The sequence below is a fragment of the Rhinatrema bivittatum genome, chromosome 4 (genome assembly GCF_901001135.1).
Source record: "Rhinatrema bivittatum chromosome 4, aRhiBiv1.1, whole genome shotgun sequence".
Taxonomy (NCBI): Eukaryota; Metazoa; Chordata; class Amphibia; order Gymnophiona; family Rhinatrematidae; genus Rhinatrema; species Rhinatrema bivittatum.
In genome coordinates this window covers 112,412,900-112,439,270 of record NC_042618.1, presented here as the reverse complement: position 1 = coordinate 112,439,270, position 26,371 = coordinate 112,412,900, and the positions used below count along the sequence as shown (strand labels likewise).

The 26,371-nt window shown below is 41.2% G+C and overlaps 1 protein-coding gene across 2 annotated transcripts in view; it reads right to left on the bottom strand.

Annotated features, from left to right (window-relative positions):
• TTBK2 (tau tubulin kinase 2) overlaps positions 1-26,371 on the bottom strand; it is a 321,653-nt gene that overhangs the window by 216,457 nt on the left and 78,825 nt on the right. For both annotated transcript variants that reach the window (XM_029598687.1, XM_029598686.1), the window contains exon 2: positions 20,668-20,827. In XM_029598687.1, the coding sequence (XP_029454547.1) occupies positions 20,668-20,736 (69 nt within the window). In that variant the 5' untranslated portion in view covers positions 20,737-20,827. The remainder of the gene's footprint in view (positions 1-20,667; positions 20,828-26,371) is intronic.

The following is a 26,371-nucleotide window of genomic DNA, read 5'->3' as shown; positions in this document are numbered from 1 at the left end:
TCCGACAGTTTATTTTTAAATTAGCTCAATTAGCTCTTACTGAGAATTATTTTATCTTTCAAGATAATTTTTACAAACAGGTTCAAGGAACAGCTATGGGGGCCACCATGGCCCCCATCATAGCAAATTTATACGTCACAACATTTAAGAATAAATTTTTGTATGGAGCACCAGAATTTGTTAATGTTTCCCACCGGTACCGTTACATTGATGATGTTTTTTTCCTTTGGAATTCAGATGAATCATCTCTAAAAGTTGTTTGTTTTTTTTTTTGTTTTGTTTTTTTTTTTACAGTGGTTGAATTCTTTGGATGGTCATTTACAATTTACCATTCACTATGACCTTCAAAAGATCGAATTTCTGGATATTCTCATCTGCAAAGAAGATTTACATCTTATTTCTAATCTTTACGTTAAACCCTGCGCAAGGAAGTGCATTCCATTTAACTGGAATGCACTTCTCCAGTTTTCACCCTTTACATTTACGGAAAAATCTGCCCATCAGCCAATTTCTTCGGTTACGACGTTTATGCACCCATAAAACAGATTTTATCGTACAATCTCAGTTCATGATACAGAAATTTTTACAGCGAGGCTATCCATTGAAATATATAAAGCAAGCATACAAACGGGCTTATAATGTGGAACGAAAATGGTTGTTGCTCGATAATAAAGAACCTGAGGAAACCCCTTTAACATGTGTGCTACCTTTTTCCTTTTTTTCATCGCAGATTTCACAATTGATTTTGCATCATTGGCCTATTTAAAAAATGCATTCCATCTTCAAAAATGTTCCTATAATCACGGAAGAAATTTGAAAGATATATTAATTCATTCTTACCTACCAAGTCCTTTGAATATTTCAAACATTGATATTACTGGACATTGGACCTGTGATAGATGTTCATTTTGCAGTCAAGCTCTCACAGGGCCTGACTGGACTGACCCCCATGGCAACATTCATTCCGCTTACCACCATACTGATTGTACCTCAACCAATGTGATTTATATACTACAATGCCCATGCCCATTGATATATGTGGGTAGAACCAAACGTTCCATCAAGACCAGACTCAATGAACATCGCAGTTGTTTAGTTACATCTAAACTTCAAGCTCCAATCGTGTTTCACTGTGTACAACATCATCATTCATTCCATGATATCAAATGGCAGGTAGTAGAATTGGTTCATAAAAATCCTAGAAGAGGTAACAGCAAAGCTGCTCTCAATTACAGAGAGTAATATTGGATTTTTAAATTGAACACTGTCCATCCCAATGGATTAAACCTTGCAGTGGAATGGTACACATTGATTTGACGTTACCCACGTCATTAACTACAATTCTCAATGTCATTTTTGCATATATTAAGACACATTTCTGGTGCCCACATAGGAAATGAAAGCGGAAACGCCATAGTTGAATTCTTGAATCCCGAAGGACTACATATACAGTAAATGCAAGCCTAGGGTTTTTCAACATTGATGCGTTGTCCCATAAGTAATTTATTGATTGTTGTGACTCTTTATATCGATATTGAGATAACACTGGTTTTCTCTCTTAGATGCTGAACTCTAGCCCTTGATAAAGAACGGCAAGCGTTCGAAACATGGACCCATGTCGGGAGTGTTGACAACTTACGGCTTCAGCGATTTCACAAGCTAAGTTATATGAACTGTATGAAGTACATACATTGCAAATGAAAATACTTGAAAAAAATTGATCCACCACTTGGGACTTTGACCGATGATTAAGAATAAGGCCAATCATCTTGTAATGATGCTCATAAGATGAAGCCTATTATGACTGGTCAATATTCACCATAAGCGTCTATTCTATAAATTTACAGTACTTGTGGTATTTTGGTTTTGTCAAACTGTTTATTAATACATCTTTGCAACCAGCATGGTAATTGTAAAACAATGTTTTATGAAAAAGAGCCATTTTAAATAAAGCACTTCTATCCTTCATACTTAAAGGTAGATGCTGCCAAAGTTCTGATTATATATTTTCTCCAACATTGTAGTTCCATTTAACTGGAATCCTAATTCCTAAAAATTGTATCTTCTGTTCAGCCTATTTAAATGGGAATGTCCCTTTCTAAAGTTTTTAGGCAAAAGAATAGCTAAGGCATCTGATTTTTTAAAGTTTATCGTAAGTCCAGCACATGCACTCAATGACTATATCTAGTAAAACTGGAATAGAGTTTGCTATATCAGTGCTAAACAATAAGATGTCATCTGCAAAAAGATTCAATTAGCATTCCTTACGTCCAACCTTGATGCCTTTACATTTCCCTTAGCTTGATAGCTAATGGTTTGAAAGACTGAAACAGCTTTGACAAGGATATCCCTTTACTATCACCAAGACCTCTGCATCACATTCAGCAACCTGATGTAGTGCAGCCACTATTCTTCTAAAATTACTCTTTGCTTGTCTGCTTGCAACAAAACCAACCTGATTAGAATGGATTAATTTGAAAATTATAGTTTTCATTCTAAGATTCCACTAATAGCCTATCTATTTATTTATTTTGATTTTTTTCTATACCGATGTTCCTGTATACAATACATATCGCACCGGTTTACATGGAAATGAAGTCACCTCAGGGGCGTAATACATTATAACATGTTGACATAGAACTTAAGGGAGAACATTCATGAACAAGGTAAACTGAGGCAGGGTACGTTTTAGAGGCAGCCTATTAGAATTGTGGATTGCATCTAGCAATGTTTTAATAAATACATTTCAGGCTCACGAACATAAGAAATGGCCATACTTGGTCAGATCAAGGGTCCATCGAGCCCAGCATCCTGTTTCCAACATCTCTCCATATAGATTACACTCTAGATTAATATGTGAAATGAGTGCTATGAAGACAGTAGTTGAGGATCCCTATCTTTCTTTGGTAATACTATAATAACTGCTAAATTTGCACTACAAGGTAAAAATCCCTTCAACAACCTGAAAAACAGCAGCCAAGTGGGTCACCAATTGTTACTTCAGATGCTTATAAAATTCTCCCCCATAACCATTTGATCTTGGTGTTTTGTAATTTGTTAAGGACAATAAAACCCTGTCCATTTTTAAGGATATTATATTCTAGGATTATTATGATGTTTCTTGTCTTCCATACACAAACAAGATATATCCAAACCTGTCTCTTACTTCAGTCCCTTCAAACCTACTGCATAAATGATCATAAAACTCTGTATAATTTTCTTAATTTCCTTATTTTAATTACAGAGCCTGTCCAGCAAATCTCTTAAGAATGTTTCTTCTGAGATTTACTTTTGACTAACCTAGCCAGAGTTTTCCTAGATTTACTACCAAATGTTTACTGTTTGGCCTTGAAATCCATAACATATCGGGCTTCATAGTGTGTCCGTCAGTGCTCGCCCATGTTCCCTGGCCCGCCGATAGATGGCGCTATAATATATCGGGCTTGGTAGTGTGTCCGTCAGTGCTCGCCCATGTTCCCCAGCCCACCGATAGATGGCGCTATAATATATCGGGCTTGGTAGTGTGTCAGTCAGTGCTCGCGCATGTTCCCCAGCCCACCGATAGATGGCGCAGGCGGCTCCCTGGCCACCTTGGAGGCTCAACACGCCGTACAGCGGCCATGTCACAACACCAGCTACAAAAGGTACTCCTGGGGGAATTCAGCGCTACTGCGGAATGCAGATTTTGTGCAGAATTCCTCCTTCCCGCAGATTTCCTCCCTCACCTCACCGATTTCCTCCCTCGCTGGAAGACTATTCAAAACAGGAAGGACAGCGGCCATCGTGGGACAGGCAGAAAATAGCAGAGGAGACCTTGGCATGCTGCGGAGCGCATCCAGCAGCACACGCTCCGTTCGCAGCGAAGATGAAGGCCCAGCGCGCTGTTCGCAACGAAACGGGAAAGCCCCCTGTGTGCTGCGATCGGCTCACCCTGGCCTTCATCTTTGCTGCGAATGGAGCGAGTGCCGCGGGACACGCTCCGTTCGCGGCATACCGGGGGTCTCCGCTATTTTCTGCTCAAGGCGAAAATGGAAGGCCCCCGTGTGCCACGAACGGCGCCGCGCCTTCATCTTCGCTGCGAACGGCACAGGTCCCGCGGCATGCCAGTGACAGAGAATGTGTGCTGGGGAGGGTGAGAAAGAACAGGAGGGTGTGAGAGAGAGAGCATGGGGGGGGCGGGGATGCCGGTGAGAGAATGTGTGTGTGAGATGGGGGGTGATAGAGAGCATGGATGGTAAGAGGGGGGTGGGGAGGGTATGAGAGAGAGCATGGGAGGTAAGAGAGGGTGGGTGGGGGGATGCTTGAGTGTGAGTTTCAGAGAGAGGGATCCTATATGAGGGGAGGGGGATGCCGGTGAAAGAGAATGTGTGTGTGAGAGAGGAGAGGGGATGTGGGGGAGTGCGAGATACAGCTTGGTAAATAAACTTTGCCAGCCCTGGCTTTAGCAAATGTGCCTCCATGTCCCTTGCCCTGGGTGAAAACAATTTAGTTTTTCCTTTTTAGCTAACACTTCCATACAAGAGCATATGTGCCAATAAAAAGGCTCGCCGCCCAGGCGTAGAACAGGTACAGTTGCTAGGACATTAATGAAGCCTGCACAATATCTTGTAATAAACCATTTAATTCTATCCTGCAATTGTCTAACTGCTTCTTAGTCTCTGGGGATTTAATTTCAAAAATTTCTGCTTTTGCTTTAATTATATCTTGAGTTGCATTGTACAAATCTTTATCACACACTTTCCTTCTTTGTGCCATGGAAGATATATCTCTGCATAACAGTTTTAGCAGTTTCCCAAAATACTCTAGGATCCAAATCTAGTATAAAATTCAATAATTCATATGCTTGCCATCTTTCTAAAATATAATCCTTGAATCTGAGTCCTGAAATAATAGAGGGTTCAGTATCCAAAAAAAAAAAAAGTTTCTCTTCCCCCTCTATATATACATATGGAGTGACATCAATATGTGAATGATCAGAAAGTGGATTTGCTCCTATATTTGCATCTTGGGTTATCATACAAACTACTAGATATCGGAACATAACCTATTCTAGAAAAGGACCCATGCACATTTGAATGAAAGGTGTAATCTTGATTTTCTGGGAGCAGTTACCTCTGTATATTTAAGAGAACCAGTTCTTCATGAGGAAAATGTGCACCTTTTAGCATTTAATTTTCCTATTAAATGAGGGGGAGAAGCATCTACAGCTGCATTTAGAGCTATGTTGAAATTTCCTGCTAATATAATTTGATAATCTGCAAACAGGGCCACTTGCATAACAATTTGGAGGCAGAACCTATGATTGTATTTATTTAGAGCATATACATTTCCCAATAATATTTTCACTCCTTTCTCTTGACCCATTACATCCCTGTAGATCTTTGATTATTTTGTCAATTATAAAAGGAAAGCTTTTATTCGTTAGGATAGCAACTTTTTTTTGTGGAATAGGAAGAGTATATACAATTTTCACTCTAGTCAGATTTTAATTTTGCATGTTCTGTTTCTAAGTGTGTGTCTCGCAAAAAAATGCAATTTAAGTACTTAAATTTTCCATCTCTTGATTAAGGAACAAATACCACTCATATTCCAGAACCTAAATGTCAAATTAGTCATTATAGTACTCAATATGATTTATTTTTCCAGTATTATAGTTCCAAGTTAACGAAAAAAAGTACAGTCAGTGCCTCTTAACCTAGGCGCATGGCACACTACTGAGCTCCCTTATACATATTTCTCAGAGAATGTATGTATATGTGAACAGGAGTCTGCATATATATATATGGACATGCATGCATGGGAATCTTCCTAGGATGGGCAGGGAATGTGTATGTAAGAATGAGAGCCTGCCTGGCATTTGGGTGGATGTGAATGGGAGCTTGACTGGGCTGTGTGTGAGAGAAAGAATGGGAGTTGCCTAGGTTGTGTGAGACAGAGGTTGTGTGAGAGAGAGAATGGGAATGCAGGTGGATACCAACCTGCCAGCAGCTGAAATGAAGAGGGCAGCCCAGGGCTGCTGGCAGATTCCAACCAAAGAAGAGCTGGAGATGCCTGTGGGGTTGTTGGAGAGGAAGAGAAAGAGTGTGTATGTATGTGTGTGCGAGAGTGTGTATAAATATAAAAGAGGAGAAATTTATGCACCCCACTCCCACTAATCCATGATAATCTCAGGGTGACTAGAAATCAACAGTTCCCAGGTATGGAGAGTATGAAATTTTAAAATCCTTTTTAGTTTTATTTTTCAGGTGTTATTCAATGTGTCTGCTGTTAGGAAATATTTTATTGGTGTTTGGGACATTTTTGGGACAAATTGTATGTGAGTTTTTAATTATTCGATCTTTTATTTGTCATCTGTTTTTGGAATATCATCATCAATATGTCTTTACTATTATGATTATATATTTATTTTATTTCTTGATTTTATTGTTTGATGTTTGAGGAATAGTGATGATTCTGGTTTTTATTGCTCCACTGCATAGAGAGGCTGGCTTCTTATGATTTCCAGTTCAGATTCTGTCATGTTTATATTTCTACTTTATGGTTGCTCTATTTTGTATTTGGTGAGGGTTTATTTATGTTCTGCATGTGTGACTGAGGTGAGGTATTCTCCTAATAGGAAGTGTATTAGTGTTTTAGGGCTTTTGGAGGGTCAAGTTCATACACAACACACGTTACAACAGGCCTAATACCATATGGGTTCCAAGTGTGTTTTTACAGGCTTTCTGGTTAGCTTCACAGCAGTGCATGTAAATATAATGTAAGCGATATTTTTACCTCAGAATATGGTACACTGATATTTTTCATGTGAAATTTTGTTATAAATGCATAACTCTTAACTGTGAGTGTGAAGCAGGCCAAGAAGGGAGGGGTATCCTGCAAGGCTATAAGGTTTGCCTAGGATACCTAATACCAGGGAGGGGTGGGGGGGGGTGGAGATGGTTTCATTTTTCAAAGTTTTTATCACTGAAGGGAACTGGGTTTGTTTGTTTTTTTGGTGGACCCGGGACAGACAATGAATTAACAAAGGGGGGTGGGGGGTGCAGTTCAGTAACTGCTTGCACAGGGCAGCAAAAAAGCTTGCATCGGCCCTGCTCATGGTATATCGGTCTTTAAAAGAACACAGAAGGGAAATATGTTATTCTTTGAATCAAGATAGGTTCATGTCAGTTAATATTTATCGCCTAATCATGAAGAGGCAGAATTTTACAAGGCCCTGACAGACATTATTGTAACTTGGCTTTGAGCGGATACGTATAGGGGGAGACTGGAATATATGCATAAATCCTTCAGTTCTCAGCATCCTGCCTTTTTTTTTTTTTTTTTTTTTTTTTTTAAAGTCTCCCCTACCTTCACATGGAAACTAAACACTTCCTTATGGGGTGAAAAATACTATTCTAGCTTCTTACAGGATTCAGTAGCTGAATTCAATGCTTGTGATCTAGAAGTGGACTACTTGCCAATTTTATGTTGGGAAACCTTTAAGGCCTTTTTTCCAGGTAAGATTATTAGCTACACAAGCAATCTCAAAAACAAGTGTAAGATATGGGCTGATTTACTCCGGCATAAAATTAAGGATCTGGAAATCCAAAATAAAAAAATGATTGCTCTAATAAATATATAAATTACTGGAAACCTATTGCAGACAGCTAAAAACACCTAAGTTGCACAAAATTGAAAATGCCCTTAGGTTTACACAGCTAAAGTTTTATGACCATGGGGATAAGCCTGGGGGTGCTACTAGCCTGGGTTGTAAAGAAAAAAGCTTGCATATCTCATATCGTCTCTATCATGAGAACATAAAAATTGCCATACTGGGTCAGATCAAGGGTCCATCAAAAACAGAAACATAGAAATTACGGCAGAAAAGGACCCAACAGTCCATTCAGTCTGCCCAGTAAGCTTATGGTAGCATCAGCCGCCCCATACAAATCTCCCCCATAATGTTAACATCTGCCATGCCATACAAGTTACCCCCATACTTAGTTTCCCAAACCGTCAAAGTCAGGGCCCTTGTTGGTTGCTGTCTGAGTCCAATTACCCGTTACCTCTTCCCATTGAAGCAGAGAGCAATGTTGGAGTTGCATCACAAGTATAAGGCTTATTGGTTAAGGGTAGTAACCAGCACACCAGCAAATTACCCCATGCACTCTTTTCCCTCATTTCCATCCTCTAGTCTTTAGGGATCCACAGTGTTTATTGCATGCCCCTTTGAAATCTTTCACCATTTTTGTCTTCACCACCTCCTCCAGAAGGGCATTCCAGGCATCCACCACCCTCTCTGTGAAGAAATATTTCCTGACATTGGTTCTGAGTCGTCCTTCCTAGAGTTTCATTTCACGACCCCTAGTTCTGATTTCTTTCCAACATAGATGGTTTGTCAACTGTGCATCATTAAAAACTTTCAGATATCTGAAGGTCTGTATCATATCTCCACTGCACCTCCTCTCCTCCAAGGTACACATTTAGTTCCGTCAACCTCTCCTCATACATCATTTGATGGAGAACCCCCACCATTTTTTCATCCTTCTCTGGACTGCCTCCATCCTGTCTCTGTCCCTTTTGAGATACAGTCTCCAGAACTGAACTCAATATTCCAAGTGAGGCCTTACCAATAACCTGGACTGATGAAACAGGAGGGTAGGTTGTCTAAAAATGCTGTTTGGGCAACAATATGGATTAGACACCAAAATAGTCCAAGTATAACCTTTTTATTTGAGTGGAGACATATATTCATACAGGTGCCCGACTCTGGCCGAGTTTCGCCTCGCTTGGGGTTGCCTCAGAGGCTGTATGGAGAGGTTCTCTTTTTCTAAATCTCAACAATTCGCTTACAGAAAAAACTTCAATTATCTAATAATTTGCGCATCAGTACTTCTATCTATGATGGTCGATCTAACCCTTCCCTTCTAGGCAGTAGCCCTGGGAGACTTGTCCTCAGTGCGAGAGGATAACATCACCTGGAGAGCAGGTCCTTGCTTCAGGATCACTTCCTGCTACACCAGGGTGATATTCTCCAACCGGGAGACCTTTCTGATCCAAGGCAGCACCGGGGCTGCCAGACTGGATTTGGGACTTGGCTACTATGTCCCTGAATATCTCAATGTCCCTCTCTGTCTGCCTCAGCTCCTCCAAGTCTGCCAATCTAGCCTCCAGAGATTGAACTTGTTCTCTGAGAGCCAGGAGCTCTTTGCACCGGGTGAACCCACACAATCTTTCACCGGTGGGTACAAAAAAAATCATACATGTGACACAATGCAAATGACTGTAAAGTCCCCCTCTTGCTGCTGAACTGCTGCCTTCATCTTAATTTTGTTGAGTTCCTAGTTATGTTTAGGTTGCTAAGGGAGCTGGAATTCGAGTACTTTAAATGTAAAGGTGTATTCACTAATTAATCTGCTAGTGACCTACAAGTGGATGATTAAACTCTCAATAAGGGCTGGTGCAATAGTATGATTTAGGTAAAAGCTGGATTGATTTTTAATGAGAAAGTGTCTCTTGCCTAAAAATCAAGGGTTGAGTTAGGAGTGGGTGAGAGGGAAAGACACTAGAATTAACACCCTCTGCCTTGCTTATTATCTCAGACACACACAAACTCTAAAGAATATATCCCACTATTTCACCTCTCTTTAAGTCCTAAGATTTCCCAAAGCTATACTTACCAATCCTCTTCAACCTCCATTAAGTTGATCTTCACGCAAAGGATTGAGAAGTTTGAGATTCATGATCCTAATGGCCCTCTTCTTCTACAGCAAAGGGTGCGGGGCCTTTGGAAGCTGGGGCTGTGGAGTTCGAAGCCTGGATCGCACGCTGTGACCTCTACAGTCCTCTCTCGGGGGATGCTGGAAACAGTATACAGATGAGCCTTCCGGTCCTCTTCTACTGTACTCCACTGGCATTTGTACTGCGAAATCAGACAAGATGGAGCTTCTCTTTCTAAAATATTTCTTTGAGTTGTACTCCAACCCTGTTCCAGCTAATTCGGACAACATCCAATCTTTCATTGCTCAATTAAATCTGCCTGCTCTGACGGAATACCAGCAGAACAAATTATTGGCCCCCATTTCTCTACTTGAAATACAAACAGCAGTTCGTATGCGCCTGGGTGGGAAATGACCAGGGCCAGATGGATATTTATTTATTTATTTAACTTCTTTTACTATACCGACACTCAAGACCAGGTCTTATCGTGCCGGTTTACATTAAAAACATGGGGAAACCAATTAACATATAAGTAGAAATGAGAAGTTACATTAAAACAGGGAGAGTAAAAACATGGATGTCGGAAGATAGGACAGAATTAAACTATAACAGAAATGGGAGATCAATGGGATATCATATGACATTGCTCCCTTTTTGCTTTCATTCTAACACAACTGGACTCTCAGATGTTTCACCAAGTACTCTGGGCAATGCTACTATCTCTTTGACTCCTAAGAAAGAAAAAGACTTAAAAGAGTGCAGTTCATACCACCCTATCTCCTTACTGAATTTGGACCTGAAAATTCTAGCTAAGATTTTGCAGTTCAGATTAGAGTCAGTACTGCCATTACTGGTACACAAAAATCAAACAGTTTTGTGAAGGGGCGGATTTCTACTTCAAATACAAGAAGGCTCTTTAATATTCTTATGTCCAAACATGTGGTTTCACTGGCCTTTTTGCCTCTCTGGATACAGAAAAGGCCTTTAACCATCTGTTGAGGTCATTCCTATTTGCTGTGAACCGTAATGCAAGGCTCCCTGATCAATTTATTGAATGGATCCAAGCTATATATGCTGCACTGCAGGCTCATCTTTTAATTAAGGATCTTTCTTCTTTCTTTCCCACTGCTCATGGCATGTTTCAGGTTTGTCCACTGTCTCCCCTATTGTTTGATCTCACCATAGAACTGCTAGCTGCAGCTATTAGGCAAAATCTTGCAATTACCGGCTTTCAACTAGTAAATGGCATTTTGATTTGAATTTATCTCTTAGGATCCTTTTTCTACGGTTCCATTCATGGCTCAGTTTCCAATATATCCAAAACTTTGTTCCTTATACCAACTTTTGAGCCAAGCACTGAAGTTATCTGTATCGCTTAACCCCTTTCCATAAACAGGTTAACACTTCTGAAAAGGCAATAGTCGTTCTAGTCGTGCAATCGTTTTCTACGTGGACAATCTGCTGACTTAATTAACTATTCAACTATTCAATGTGCTTCTGGTCCAGCATCCTAGAGGTTTTACCACAATATGGAGAACTCTCTGGTTATAAAATCAACTATGATAAATCAGAGATAATTCCTCTTGGCTGTAAAGTTTAAGCCCTGAATGCATGCATGTCTGACTTTAAGATAGTTCACAATGGTTTTAAATATCTGGGGTTCTTTGTCCCTAGAGACTTCAAAGATCTGTTTATTAAAAAAAACTGATAACCTCTTAGCTAAAATCAGACAGGATTTACAGGCATGGATGGATCTGCCACTCTCTTGGGCAGGTAGGATTAATTTATTGATGACTATGCTACCTAAATTGCTATATTTATTTCAACACTTATCCTACAATATCCCCTCCCAGGCTTGTCTGGCAACACAAATGTGCACATATACATCTTAGCCAGCTTTGGCTCCCCAAAAACCAAGGGAGAATGGCACTCCCCAATCTCAAAATTTATTACTGGGCACTCCTTAATCTGTGTCAATCATGGTTTGCGTTGTGCTTGGTCGCTCAAGGGCTACTCCTGCAAGCCGCCACACTCACTTCCAGCCCAGACCAGGCTCAGATGTCACCAGACGCCGAGGGAAATCCCGAAGGTAGATGTGGCTGACCACCGCGTCCTGTAGGCCTCTCTTTCCGCTGCAACTCCCAGTGCTGGTCCTCTAAAGCAGCAGCAGGTCACACCACAGACACGGCCTTGTGCCTTTAAGGGCCAATGGCGGGAATCAGAGAGGCGTTTTGATGACATCATCCCCTCACTATAAATGTCTGGAATGTCTCTCCAGTGCCTCGGCAATAGGTCATTTCAGTTGAGAAGTGCATTGCCTCTGCATTCCTGTTCCTGGTTCCAGATTCCTGCTGTGTGGTCCTGAGTTCCCGTGTCTCATTCCTAGTTCTACTGGCAGTCTGGTTCGTCTTGAGCTCTTGTTTCAGTGTCCCCTCCTGCTCCTGTGCTCTGTCCTCCTCTTCGTTCCGTGTATCCTTGGACTGGACTTCTGGCTTGACCCTTGGATTGGACCTTGACAATCCAAGACCTCTGCCTGCCACTGACCACTGCCTTCTCTCCGTTTGATTGAACTTTGTCTGCCTCAACCACGATTCTGACTGAACTCTGCCCACCTCCGACCACAACTCAACCTTTTCTTGTCTGCTGCCTGCCCTGACTCAGCTTTCCTCTTCATGCTGGCCTGCTACATTCTCCACACAATGGATCTTCACTTTCACAGAGGCCTGCGCCTAAGTCCAACTGGCCCCAAAACTCAAGGGCTCAATCTAAGGAGAACAAGGGCTGGTACTGGTGAAGGGCCTCTGCTCCAGCTATCTCTGGCTGCCGATGGTGGGGGTCTGCTGCAGGGCTCCTCCCTTCAGGCTGCATCAAATCCACCTTGGCCTAAGGGTCCACGTTTGTAACAGTTTGGACATTCTGCAATGTCTTGGGTGCATCTGGAAAGTCTTCAAATGGACATCACTGACTTGTCTATGTTGCCATTCATCTCTTCTATGTCCCAAATCCGACAGTGGGTGACTAAGGAGAGTCCCATTTTGGTTCACATGCTCCATGTATGGAGTCACATACTCAATGGAGAAGCACAGTCACCTTTGGCCTCTATCTAAGGAAACTCCAATATTTCAGGTCATACATTCTCTCTGGCCTTTTGAACCTGGAGGGAGGAGTGTGGCCTATTTTGTTGTGGTAGGAGGGGACTTTTAGAATGTCTGCCTCCCTCCGACAGGAGTTTGATCTACTAGTGCACAGGCATAAGAACATAAGAAATTGCCATGCTGGGTCAGATCAAGGATCCATCAAGCCCAGCATCCTGTTTCCAACAGAGGCCAAACTAGGCCACAAGAACCTGGCAATTACCCAAACACTAAGAAGATCCCATGCTACTGATGCAATTAATAGCAGTGGCTATTCCCTAAGTAAACTTGATTAATAGCAGTTAATGGACTTCTCCTCCAAGAACTTATCCAAACCTTTTTTGAACCCCGCTACACTAACTGCACTAACCACATCCTCTGGCAACAAATTCCAGAGCTTTATTGTGCGTTGAGTGAAAAAGAATTTTCTCCGATTAGTCTTAAATGTGCTACTTGCTAACTTCATGGAATGCTCCCTAGTCCTTCTATTATTCGAAAGTGTAAATAACTGAGTCACATCTACTCGTTCAAGACCTCTCATGATCTTAAAGACCTCTATCATATCTCCCCTCAGCCGTCTCTTCTCCAAGCTGAACAAAGCTAATTATCTGCAATTACACCAGGCTTTGTCTGACATAGTTGACTTCTCTGTTCCCTTAAGGCCGCTGAACAGCAAGGAGAGTCTTCTGGGTGATCCGATGCATCTGCCAAAGGTATTGCTGCTTTCTAGTGGGACATTTTTACAGATAGATTTAGAACGCTGACCTCTCTGTCCTTAATAGACAAATGGAATGCAGATCTGGGTGCAACTATAGATGCCAAAACATGGACACATATCTGGTCTGCGACTCCTCGTAGTGCTCTGTGTATGCAACACACTGAATCAATGGTCAGGTTATAACACAGAACTTACTAAACCCCGAATTTTTTTTATTCCAAACTGTTTCCCCAATTCTGTCACTATGTGCTGGAGAGAATGTGGTGAACTAAATACTTACATTCACATGTGGTAGTATTGTCCAGGAGTGAGGCAGTTTTGGCAGGGAGTCTTTCAGGAAATCAGTGACATCTTAGATCTTTCCATTTATGTTATGCCCATAATGGATTTGCTGGGTAGGTGGGTGAGGTCTCTGGTCTCCACAGACAGAGCAGCTTAGCTGGCCAGCTGGACCATTGCAACATTCTGGAAGCACAACCCCTGCCTAGAGCACTGGCGAACAGAGGTTCGCAACATTGCTGATATTGAACATCCCCGTTATGCTTTGAAGAATGAACAATTTAAATTATTATAATATATGGGGGATTTACCATCATCACTGTAGACCTGATGCATGTTAATTATGCATATTAGATTAGTCTTTCTTCCTTTGCTTAATTATTTCATTTAATTTTGTTAATTTTAACTTTTTGTTCATCTGTGACTTCACATTCTGTAAACGGTGCTAATGACTGCTGCTTATGTATGTTTGTTGTTGCATTTTGTATACCACAAAGAGTTTAAAAAAAAAAAAAAAGGGAAACAAACATCTAGAGAAGTAAATGAGAAATTACTGATTGCATTTTCTCAAGTTAGAATGGAAGAGACACACTCCATCTTGCAAAGATTAAATCCTACCTCACAACTAGATCCATCAATGCTGGTTAAATTGGGGATGGATAGTTGCTTAGAAGCTGTGAGATTAATTATTAATACCTCAGTACAAGATTATATAGCCCCAAGGCTAAAAGCAACTAAGACCACTATTAAAGTAGTCAAGTCTAGATACCACAACATTATAGAATTTCACCCGATATCCAATTTCCCTTTTCTTGCCACCACTAGAGAGAATGTAGTTTTGGTGCTATTACAAGAGTTTTTTCAAGAAACAAATCCTTTGGATAACTGTCAGACTGATTACAGATGTTTATCTCCAACCCTTGACATGGATTATTCGGGATTATGGGTTTTCTTTTTTGCAATTATATTTCAGTTGTATTCTGCCTTGGATCACTGTGGAGATGAGGTCTTGGGCAGGACAGGAAAATGCCTATCTGCAGTTTCAGACTGGATGCTTAAGAACAAGCTCAAATTAAATCCTATTAAAATGGATACACTTGGAAACTATTTCCTCAGGTGCAACTTTTCTTTTAAGATACCTTTGTAAATGTATTGTTAAAAAAGACAATGATTGATACATCTTTTTTGCCCCAAAACAATTGAGTATTTCTTGATTCTTCTACTCAGCATTAGCACTCACAGGGATCTAATGTTCTAGTTATGTTGTGCAGCTCTGTTGTTCAGGATTATGCCTTTTCTTTTCATTTTGTTTCTTTTAGTACTCCTCTGAACAGCCTCTTTCTTTCGCTGATTAACCATGTATTAAGCCAAGTTACTGTATTTTTTTTCCTTGCAATGTTTGTTTCATACTTTGTATCTGAAAAAGTCAATTTAAAAAAATGGATGCACTTCGGATCTGAATAATATGCAGCTCACCAAACCTGTTTTAAAGCTGGAGGACATCTATTACAGTTATATGAGCAGGTTATGAGCCTAGATATCAAAATTCATAGTGGCTTAACAATGCAGCTATCTTTAAATTCTTTAGTAAGGCATGGATATTTCTATCTTAGATAACTGCACCTGCTACATCTGTTCACAAAAAAGATTTTGTAACAATTATTCAAGTGACACTAACATTTGGTTACCTAAATAAAAGCTTGCAACGAATGCAAGTAATCCAAAATTAGAGCGAGCATATTACCCCAATCTTGATGAAATTTCATGGATATCAGTGTCATCTCAAATAATATTTAAAGCTTTGACCATGACCTATAAAAATCTTACATGATGTAGGCCCTCACAATTTGAGGGACAAGCTGATAAATGTCCTAACCTTGTAACCAAAGTCTCTGAGTGAGGAAGTGCCTTCTTACAAAAAAAAAAAAAAAGATCAGTTTAAGCAAACATCTTTTACTTTTGCCATTTACTGCTGGGAGAACTCTGCACTATTGCCCAGTGAACAATTTGCACAGAGTTCCCATATTCTGAGCAGAATTTAGAATGTAGCCAGCAACAGTCAGTCTGCAGCAAGGGGCAAGAGACTCGGCAGACCTCAAGCAGAGTCCAACCCACTCGCGACTGAGGAGCAGTAACATCCCACGGACCACGAGCAAAGCCCATCCTCCTGCTCATGGACAAGGAGGAGGAAACAGAGCAGCAAGCAAAATCCATCCCGCTCAAAGCCAAGGAGAAAGATTCAGCAAGCCACAAGCTGATCACATCCCGCTTGTGGCTGAGAAGCAGTAAAGACAAAGGAGGCCTGAAAGAGCCCATCCCACCTGCAGCTGAAGACGATGGCAAGACTTAGAGTGACAGCACACAAGGGGTGTAATGTGTGTATGTAAGAGATTTGGAGCCTGTGTGCCTGAGTGAGCGAGTGCATGAGAGAGGGAGAGTATGGTAGTGTGTGCGCATGCGCAAGAGAGAAAAGGAGCCTGTGTGAGGATGTGTGCATGAGAGAGAGATGAAGCCTACAAGAGGGTATGCAAGTGTGTGTGTGGACAAAAGAGGGAGCCTATGTGAGCAGGTGTATGGGTATGTGTACGCAACAGATGGACAGTGTTGAGGGAGGGGTGAGAGAGAGGAGGGAACCTGTATAAGGGTGCGTGCATGAAAGGACAGAGGGAGCCTATGTGAGGCAGTGTGACTGTATGAGAGAGGGAGCCTATGTGAGGCGGTGTGAATGTATGAGAGAGGGAGCCTATAAGAGGGTGTGTGTGTGTGTAAGTGTGCACACGCGCGCGCAAGAGAGGGTGATCTTGTGTCAGGGTGTATATGCCTGTGTGACAGAGGGGCTATGTGAGGGAGTATATAGAAAACTCCCTCAGACTGCCTTAAAGGACCAGGTACACCTGTCTTGCCTGGTCATCCTTAAAATCCAAACCCACAGGAAAAATGAGTGAATGAAGGAGCTCAGGGCCTGGAAGGTTTAGCAGGCCCTGGGGAGCAGGCAGCAGCCCACTATATGAGAAAACCTCTTATGTTTGAGGACGGTGATACCTGAAGTTAAGGCAAGCTATATCTTTTGTTTTGCTCTTCATTTTTTTTCCACTGTAAATAAATTGCACAAAAGGGAAACAGCCAGAGTCTGCCTCCTTATTCTTTCCAGCTGTTTTGAAGCTGCTATCGCCCAAGTTACCACAGGCTATATGAGAGAGGGGTCAAACTCTAGGAGTGGAGGGCTGGGGGATGGAGATAGTGGAAGGGGTTGCACCTGGAGGGATAGGGAAGAAGTAGTGGAGAGCTGAAGAGTTAAAGCCTGAGAGGGCAGAATAAAAGGGGTCTGGTCAGCGGAGTAGGGAGAGAGGGTGGAAGGGACACTCCTACAGTGCACTTAAACTCTGTATTTTTGAGTAATAACTTTTTTTCTAGTACATTTTAAATTACTTACTCAAAGACTGTGATGTATATTATGTTATTTTAACCAATATTAAGTATGCAGCTTTTTAAAATTTTGTGCACAGAATTCCCCCAGGAGTAGATACTCTGAGTTTGCGGAACAGGTTACCAAACAAATTGTGCCCAAGAATCTAATGTCTTTTAGACATGGTCTTAAGATTTAGCCAGTTCCAGCTTGGAGTTTAGAAAAACAATGTTTTCCAACTGATTTTCCCCTCAGGCTTAAAATAAAATATAGATATCTATATCTACTGCAATACAGTATGCATGAAGTGGTCAGTTCTATTGACCTAGATTTAACTGAATATTTTAAATTATATAAAGTTTCTGGAAAAAAGTTCTCTCAGCTCTGTTTTATTCATTTTAGTACACAATAATATACAGTTTATTACAATATATTTGTTCAGGGGTGTGTATTTTAAGTTTGTTTTTGTCAGTGTCATTTATTAAGGCATGCTCTGTAATATCTATCACTATGTAACTTGTGTAAACTACCTTGGTTGATTTCAGAAAATTAGGTTATAAATACCAGTAAAACTGCAAAAACCTTTATTACCCTTAGAGGGACTGCAAGGTTGTGTCTTATTAACCAATTGTCAAGGTAGGAGAAGACAAAGATCCCTTGTTTGAGGAGATGAGCCACAACTACTACCAAACATTTCCTGAAAATTTCCAGAACTACTGAGAGCCCAAACTGAAGTACTCTGCACCGATGGTGGTTGCCATTCATCATGAAACAGAGCAATCTGCACTGTAGGGGGATGGATCAGGATGTGCATATATGCCCTTCATAATCAATCCTTCAGGTTTATGAGGGGGGAGGATGATTTATAAAGAGTTAATTTTGAATTTTTCAGAAAACAGGAATTTGTTCAAGTTCCTCAGATCTATTATAGGTCTCAAACCACCCGATTTCTTGGAAATTAAGCAATATCTGGAGAAGAAATCTCCATTTATCTTTCTTGTGGGACCTGCTCTATTGACCGTCCCCAAAGGAAAAATTACCTCCTTTAGTAACAGAGTTAAAAAAAAAAAAAAAAGCATTGGCAGCATATACCAGGATGGGCCATTCTGGTGGAATCTTGTAAAGATATAAACAATATCCCATATCTACAATTAGTAAGAACCAAACCAAGTGAATTACTGCTTGTTATATAAGACCATTATATAGTGAACCCACATATAAAAATAATTTATATAACCAACGGGTCAAAAGTTATAATCATCAGTCCTGGGAAAGTCCAAAAACAGAGTTCCAGAAAATATTAAATCACTTTCCACTATAGTTTTTAATGCCTATAAAATCATGACATCAAAAATGGAGGAAGGCTTGTCTGTGACCCAAACTGGAGAGAAGCTTATCTAGACCACAACACAAGTCCATTTTTCTATTCTCTGCATCAATTGGACACATTCTTATGTTCTCCAGAGCTGCAGCAAATGTGATCCCTTGTCAGTCATCTTTCATGAGCTCTAGACAATGTCCCGCATTTGAACATGACCATGTACTGCCTTTGCTGCACCCTCTGAAGAATTTGCAATGTGTGGAACACCGTGAGACTGTTTCCCCCAATGTAGGTCTTCTGCTCCAATAGTAGTCCCATGGACTCCTCTATCTCAGATCACTGAGGCAAGGTTCCCCCAGGACTATTAGGAATAAAGAGACTCTGAGAACAAGGGTCTCTCATGGAGAAAGTCGGCAGGTCACTGACCTTCCTGATTGCGCCTCACTGGAAGATCCCAGAGTCTGGCCTTCATGGAACCCTGAAGGGGAGATTCCTGGGAAGAGAAAAGATGGATCCTTGAAGCTCAACACTTTTGGCAGGGACAGGAGACTCCTGCACTAGGTATAAATCTCGAAAAAGAGAGGTTTCCTCAATACGCTCCAAAACCAGTTGCTCCTGCTCCTCACTAGATCATGGGAGTAGTATGTTCTAGAAAAATGTTTCATCATTCCCCAGAACTACTCCACAATTTCCTACAAGATTGGGACTAGGAGTGCAGAGTACTGCGCCAACCATTTCTATACAAGCATGGTACTCTTTGGTGCCAGGCCTAACTCAGATGCTCCTTCTCTCTGTGCTATGATGATCCTGGAGGCTGAAGAAGGGATTTGAGCTCTCACCAACATGCTCTCTTAGAAGTCCCATGGTACCCCAATGGTTCATAGAACTCCTAGGTTGCCTCCAGCTTGGAGGATCCATGCATTCATGAGTAAAGTGTGGCAGGGTCCATGTTTCATTTTTCTGGCATGCTCATCTCTGTGATGCCTTTTTGTGATGAGCTTCCTTCACCATCTCCTTGGACAAAGTCTCACTTCTGACTCTCTCTCCTAATCTTCCTTTCTCCTCTTGCTCTCAAACGTCCATTGGGTCTTTGAAGATAAGTGCAAAGCTTCCATTTTGAAGGTTCAGAAACAATGGGCCATGGGTGACATTGCTGCAGTGTGGACAGTTGGGGGACATTCTGATCTTGGCTATGGTACTGATAGGAGATATTATACTTATCATTCCAAGACATTTTTTCAACTGCACTGGCATTTTCTTGAACCTGCTGATGGACTCTGCCATCACAAAGCTGAACTCAATTTTTTTGAGGGGGGGAGGGAGTGAGAATTTGGGAAATAGAAGAAAAGGGAAGAAAAGGAAAAATAGACAGTGTCAGCAGCAGAAAACACCAAAAAACCTGCAAGTGCAGGGAACTGCTTCCTGTGCCAGCTTAAACAAAAAAGGACTCAGACCTTATCAGGCAGTGACTGCACAGGAAGCCCCTTGTATATTCAGGGAAACTTAGGTTTTTCTGTATTCACAGAGTTAAATCTGTGTTGGTTGATGTCTTTCAATAGCATCATCAGTGTGGCTGATTCATCCTGCTTGTTGACAAAGAATTTTTAAAAAATACCAAAACTATTATGGAACCAAAAAGAAATGCCAACAAATTGCCTGCATTGAAGGCACTGGACCAGAACTAAAAGTAGTAATGGCAACGAATGTTCAGAGCATAGTGGATGTACGATTCCTACACAAGAACCAGAAACATGGCATAGAACCATAGTCTGGATCTACAGTCATTCACATTAAGCCATTAGGAGGAAAGTGATGACTGGAGATTACACCATCATACATACACCATTACTATATTAAAGAATAACATTCACAAAAAAAGGTAGAAACTGTAAAATCAGTAAGCCGATTCAACCAACACAGAAAGGCTACTGTTTACTTTTCATTCATAGATGCTGAATTAAACTCCTAGCCACCTTCAGTGCCAGGGACATCAGAAGCTCATAGGTATAACACAGCTACATCCAGATATCCTAATACATTTAGATATCACATGGATGTAAAAATGAATAAGATTAAAAACACACTTAAAAATAGCTTCAAAAATACTCACTACTTTCCATCTTTCCTTGACCAGTATTCCCACACACAGGATGTCAGGCTGCTCTCCTCCTCCGCTCATCGCAATCTGATGTGGTGGCAGAGCTGCTATGCAGAGCCTACGTCAATACAGATCATCTGGCTCCCAGGGGTGTCTTCCATTTAACTGGAGGCTAAAGAAACAGCAGCACAGAAGATCTCACTAAACACAAGATCCAAATGAACACAAGAAACAATTGTACTGCTAAACTTAAACCCTTTAATGCCAGAGGTGTCATGTACCAAACCTCTCACCCCTTTTTCTTCTATTCACCCCTCAGAAAAAGATTTGATGGATAAAAAATACACTTCTGAATTGAAATTGATCAGTAGGAATACAGTTATGTTTGCAAAGATCAGAAGCTCCTGAGGCTGAAAATATTAAAACTTACCATTCTCTTTTCTAGTCTGTGTGACTGGGTATAAAATTCAATAAAGAATTCAAATACTAAAGTTGGCAAATATATTTCATATTATCCTGCCCATCTTATAATGTAAATGTCAAAAAATAAAACTGTTAAGGTATCATCTCCCACTTTCATTTTGAAAAAGGCTACATAGATACATTTGGCTTTTCTTCAACCAGCTGGGGTGAGGTTCCTTTATTGCATCTCATCCACATTTTTATATTTCATATATATTTTAGACATTTTATATACCGTCATTCCAAATGGAGATCACATGATTAATTAGTACTCAGATTGTTCTGCTTGAATACCACACCTTCAGTGTACCTCTGAAAAGTCAAGTAATTAAAAATAAATATTATTGTAGGAATTCTGCTGGTACTTGTGACCTACACTGGCCACGATCAGAAAGACAGGATGCTGGGCTTGATGGATCTTTTGTCTGACTCAGTATGGCATTTATGTTTCTTTTATTATTGAGATTGTAGCAAAACAGAATAAAATTAACAGTGGTACAGACAGTTCAACAGTGGACAGAACGATAACTCCACTCTAAATGAAAGAGTAGGGAAGTGAAATGTAAAGCTCTTAGGAAAGAAGGAATATAAGAAATGCCATGCTGGGTCAGACCAGAGGACCATCAAGACCAGTCATCCTGTCTCTAACAGTGGTCAATCCAAATCACAAGTAACCAGAAGGATCCCAAAGAATAGGTTCAATCCTTCATGCTCATAACCAGAGATAAGTAGTGGTTTTCCCATGTATACAAGGCTAATAATATAGTTTATGGGCTTTTTCTATAGGAATTTCTAAACCAAGCTGCACTAAATGCTTTCACTACATCCTCTGGCAACAAGAACATAAGCACATAAGTCAGACCAAAGGTCCATCAAGCCTAGTATCTTGTTTTCAACAGTGGCCAATCCAGGACACAAATACCTGGCAGAATACCAAAGGGTGGATAGATTCCATGCTGCTTATCCCAGGAATAAGCAGTGGATTTCTGCAATTCCACCTTAATGTTTTATGGACTTTTCATAGAAACATAGAAATGACGGCAGAAGAAGACCAAACGGCCCATCCAGTCTGCCCAGCAAGCTTTGCACTTTTTTTTTCTCATACTTATCTGTTTCTCTTGGCTCTTAGTAACCTTTTGGTTCTATTTCCCTTCCACCCCCACCATTAATGTAGAGAGCAGTGTTGGAACTGCATCTAAGGGAAATATCTAGCTTAATTAGTTTAAGGGTAGTAACTGCCGCAATAAGCAAGCCACACCCATGCTTATTTGTTTACCCAGACCATGCAATTCAGTCCTTGTTGGTTGTCTGTATATAGATCCACTTTTCTTCATTCCCCCTGCCACTGAAGCAGAGAGCTATGCTGGATATGCATGAAGTATCGGTCTTTCTCCCCTGCCGTTAAAGCAGAGAGCTATGCTGGATATGCGTGAAGTATCGGTCTTTCTCCCTTGCCGTTGAAGCAGAGAGCTATGCTGGATGTGTATTGAAAGTGAAGGATCAGGCTTATTTGGTTTGGGGTAGTAACCGCCGTTACAAGCAAGCTACTCCCCGCTTTTTTTTATGAATGCAAATCCTTTTTTCCACATTTCCTCTTGCCGTTGAAGCTTAGAGCAATGTTGGAGTCGCATTAACTATGTGTATGTTTTTTGAATAAGGGTATCATCTCCATGTAGTAGCTGTCATTCCCGTGAGCCACCCACTCTTCATTCACATCCTCTAGACTTTATGGATCCACAGTGTTTATCCCACGCCCCTTTGAAGTCCTTCACAGTTCTGGTCTTCACCACTTCCTCCGGAAGGGCATTCCAGGCATCCACCACCCTCTCCGTGAAGAAATACTTCCTGACATTGGTTCTGAGTCTTCCGCCCTGGAGCTTCAAATCGTGATCTCTGGTTCTGTTGATTTTTTTTCCAACAGAAAAGGTTTGTCATTGCCTTTGGATCATTAAAACCTTTCAAGTATCTGAAAGTCTGTATCATATTACCTCTGCTCCTCCTTTCCTCCAGGGTGTACATATTTAGATTCTTCAATCTCTCCTCATAAGTCATTTGATGAAGACCTCCACCTTTTTGGTCGCCCTTCTCTGGACCGCCTCCATCTTGTCTCTGTCTCTTTGGAGATACGGTCTCCAGAACTGAACACAGTACTCCAGGTGAGGCCTCACCAAGGACCTGTACAAGGGGATAATCACTTCCCTTTTCCTACGCGATATTCCTCTCTCTATGCAGCCCAGCATTCTTCTGGCTTTAGCTATCGCCTTGTCACATTGTTTTGCCGACTTCAGATCATTAGATACTATCACCCCAAGGTCTCTCTCCTGCTCCGTGCACATCAGTCTTTCTCCCCCCATTAAATACAGTTCATTTGGATTTCCACTCCCCATATGCATGACTCTGCACTTCTTGGCATTGAATCTCAGCTGCCAAATCTTCGACCACTCTTCCAGCTTCCTTAAATCCCGTCTCATTCTCTCTACTCCTTCCGGCGTGTCCACTCTGTTGCAGATCTTAGTGTCATCCACAAAAAGACAAACCTTACCTACTATCCCGTCCACAATGTCGCTCACAAAGATATTGAACAGGACCGGTCCCAACACCGATCCTTGCGGTACACCGCTTAAAACCACTCTCTCTTCAGAGAGAGTTCCATTTACCATCACACACTGTCTTCTGTCCGTCAACCAGTTTGCAATCCAAGCGACCACCTCTGCACTCACTCCTAAGCGTCTCATTTTATTCACCAGTCTCCTATGCGGGACCGTATCAAAAGCTTTGCTGAAATCCAAGTAGATGACATCGAGTGCTCTTCCTTGATCCAATTCCTTGGTTACCCAGTCAAAAAAGTCAATCAGATTTGTCTGACAGGATCTTCCCCTGGTGAATCCATGCTGCCTCTGGTCCAGCAATTCTCCCGACTGTAGATAGTACACTATTCTCTCTTTCAACAGTGACTCCATTACTTTTCCCACCACCGAAGTGAGGTTAACTGGTCTGTAGTTACCAGCCTCTTCTCTGTTCCCACTCTTGTGAAGCGGGACCACCACCGCTCTTCTCCAATCACTCGGCACCACTCCCGTTTCTAGGGATCTATTGAACAGGTCACACAGCGGACCCGCCAGCACATCTCTGAGCTCCCTCAGTATCCTGGGATGAACCTCACGGGCCCCATGGCTTTGTCCACTTTCAGTTTCCCCAGCTCTTCCCATACATTTTCTACTGTAAATAGAGTTACATCTACTCCAATCCCCTCCAGTTTCTTGTTAACTAGCGACGGTCCTTCTCCAGGGTCCTCTTTAGTGAACACAGAACTGAAGTATTCGTTTAATATTTCTGCCATTTCTTCATCTCTCTCCACACATTGATCCTTTCCACCTTTCAATTTCACTATACCACTTTGAACTTTTCTCTTTTCACTGATATATCTGAAAAATGTTTTGTCACCTCTCTTTATGTCCTTGCCAATCCTCTCTTCCACTTGACTTTTTGCTGTCTTGATTAATTTCTTCGTCTCCCTCAGTTCTACCAAATATTCTTCTTTGTGCTCCTCCCTTTGGGATCTTTTATATTTCTTGAACGCTGTTCTTTTGGCCTTTATTTTGTCAGCCACCTCCTTTGAGAACCAGATAGGTTTCATTTTTCTTTTCTTACATATAGATTAGTTGCCTTGGTAACTGCTCCTTTTAGATTGGTCCACTGTTGATCCACATCTCTCTCATTCTCCCAGCCTTTTAGTTCTTCCTCCAGGTACTTCCCCATTTCATCAAAGTCCGTGTTTTTGAACTGCAAAACTCGGGTCTTTGTGCTTCTTTTCCGTATCCTTTTTGTGATATTAAACCATACCGTTTGATGATCACTGCTGCTGAGGTAGGTGCCCACCTGGACATCAGAGACATTATCTCCATTAGTGAGCACTAAGTCGAGTATAGCTCCTTCTCTCGTGGGTTCCATTACCATTTGTTTGAACAAAGCTACTTGCAGGGCATCCACTATTTCTCTACTATTATTAGATTCTGCAGATGGCCATCTACATCCAGTTTCCAACGATCACCACTTCTCCCTTCTTTCCTATCTTTTGGATGTCTTCAACCAGATCTCTGTCCAGCTCTTCCTTTTGGTTTGGAGGCCTGTAAACCACTCCAATAAAAATGGATGCCCCATCTTTTTTTAGGTCGGCCCATAGTGCTTCTTCATTGTCCCATCTTCCTTGCAGCTCAGATGCTTGGATATTGTTTCTGACATAAGGAGCCACTCCTCCCCCTTTCCTATCCTCTCTGTCCTTCCTTAACAAGTTATAGCCTGGTATTGCTGTATCCCAGTCATGAGATTCCGTAAACCATGTTTCTGTGACAGCAACGTCCAAGTCTGCCTCCACCATTAGGGCTTGCAGATCTGGGACTTTATTGCCCAAACTATGAGCATTTGTGCTCATAGCTTTCCAGCTTTCTTCGTTCAGTTTACTGCTGTTCCTGGACTCCTTTTGTGACCTCTTCAGTTGAGTTTTGTTATCCACTTTTCCCTTTGCATTTGTGCAAGGGAAAAGATCAGTGCCTCTGATGACAGTCATCCATCATAGTGAGCTTTTTTCTTTGGTTTCTGATCTGGAATTTCTGTATGCATTGGGTTTCTTCTCTCTTTTCAGATAACACTTCAATCTTTTTCTCCTCTAGGACCTTTTCAAAACGTTTTTTTAAATGCAGTTATACTTACAGATTTCGGCATATCCTCTGGCAACAAATTCCAGAGCTTAATGATGCATTGAGTAAAAAAAAAATATTCTCTCTTATTACTTTTAAAACATACAACTTGGTAACTTAATTGTGTGTCTCCTAGTCTTAGTATTTTTTGAAAGAGTAAACAACTGTTTTACATTTACTCATTCCACGCCACTCATCTTAAATAACTGTCTCTTCTCCAAGCTGGAGTCTTAACCTCTTTAGCCTTTCCTCATAGGTGAATCATTCCATCCCCTTTATCATTTTATAGTCACCTTTCTCTGTCCTTTTCTAATTCAGCTATATCTTTTGGAGATATGGTAAACAGAACTGCACACAACACTCAAGATAAGGTAGCAACATGGAGCAATATAAAGGCATTATAATATTCTCCGTTTTACTCTTCATTCCTTTCCTAATAATTCCTAGCATTTTATTTGCTTTATTGGCTGCTGCACACTAATCAGAAGATTTCCATGTATTACCAACAATGAAGCCCAGATTCATTTCCTGAATGACAACTCCAAATGTGAAACCTT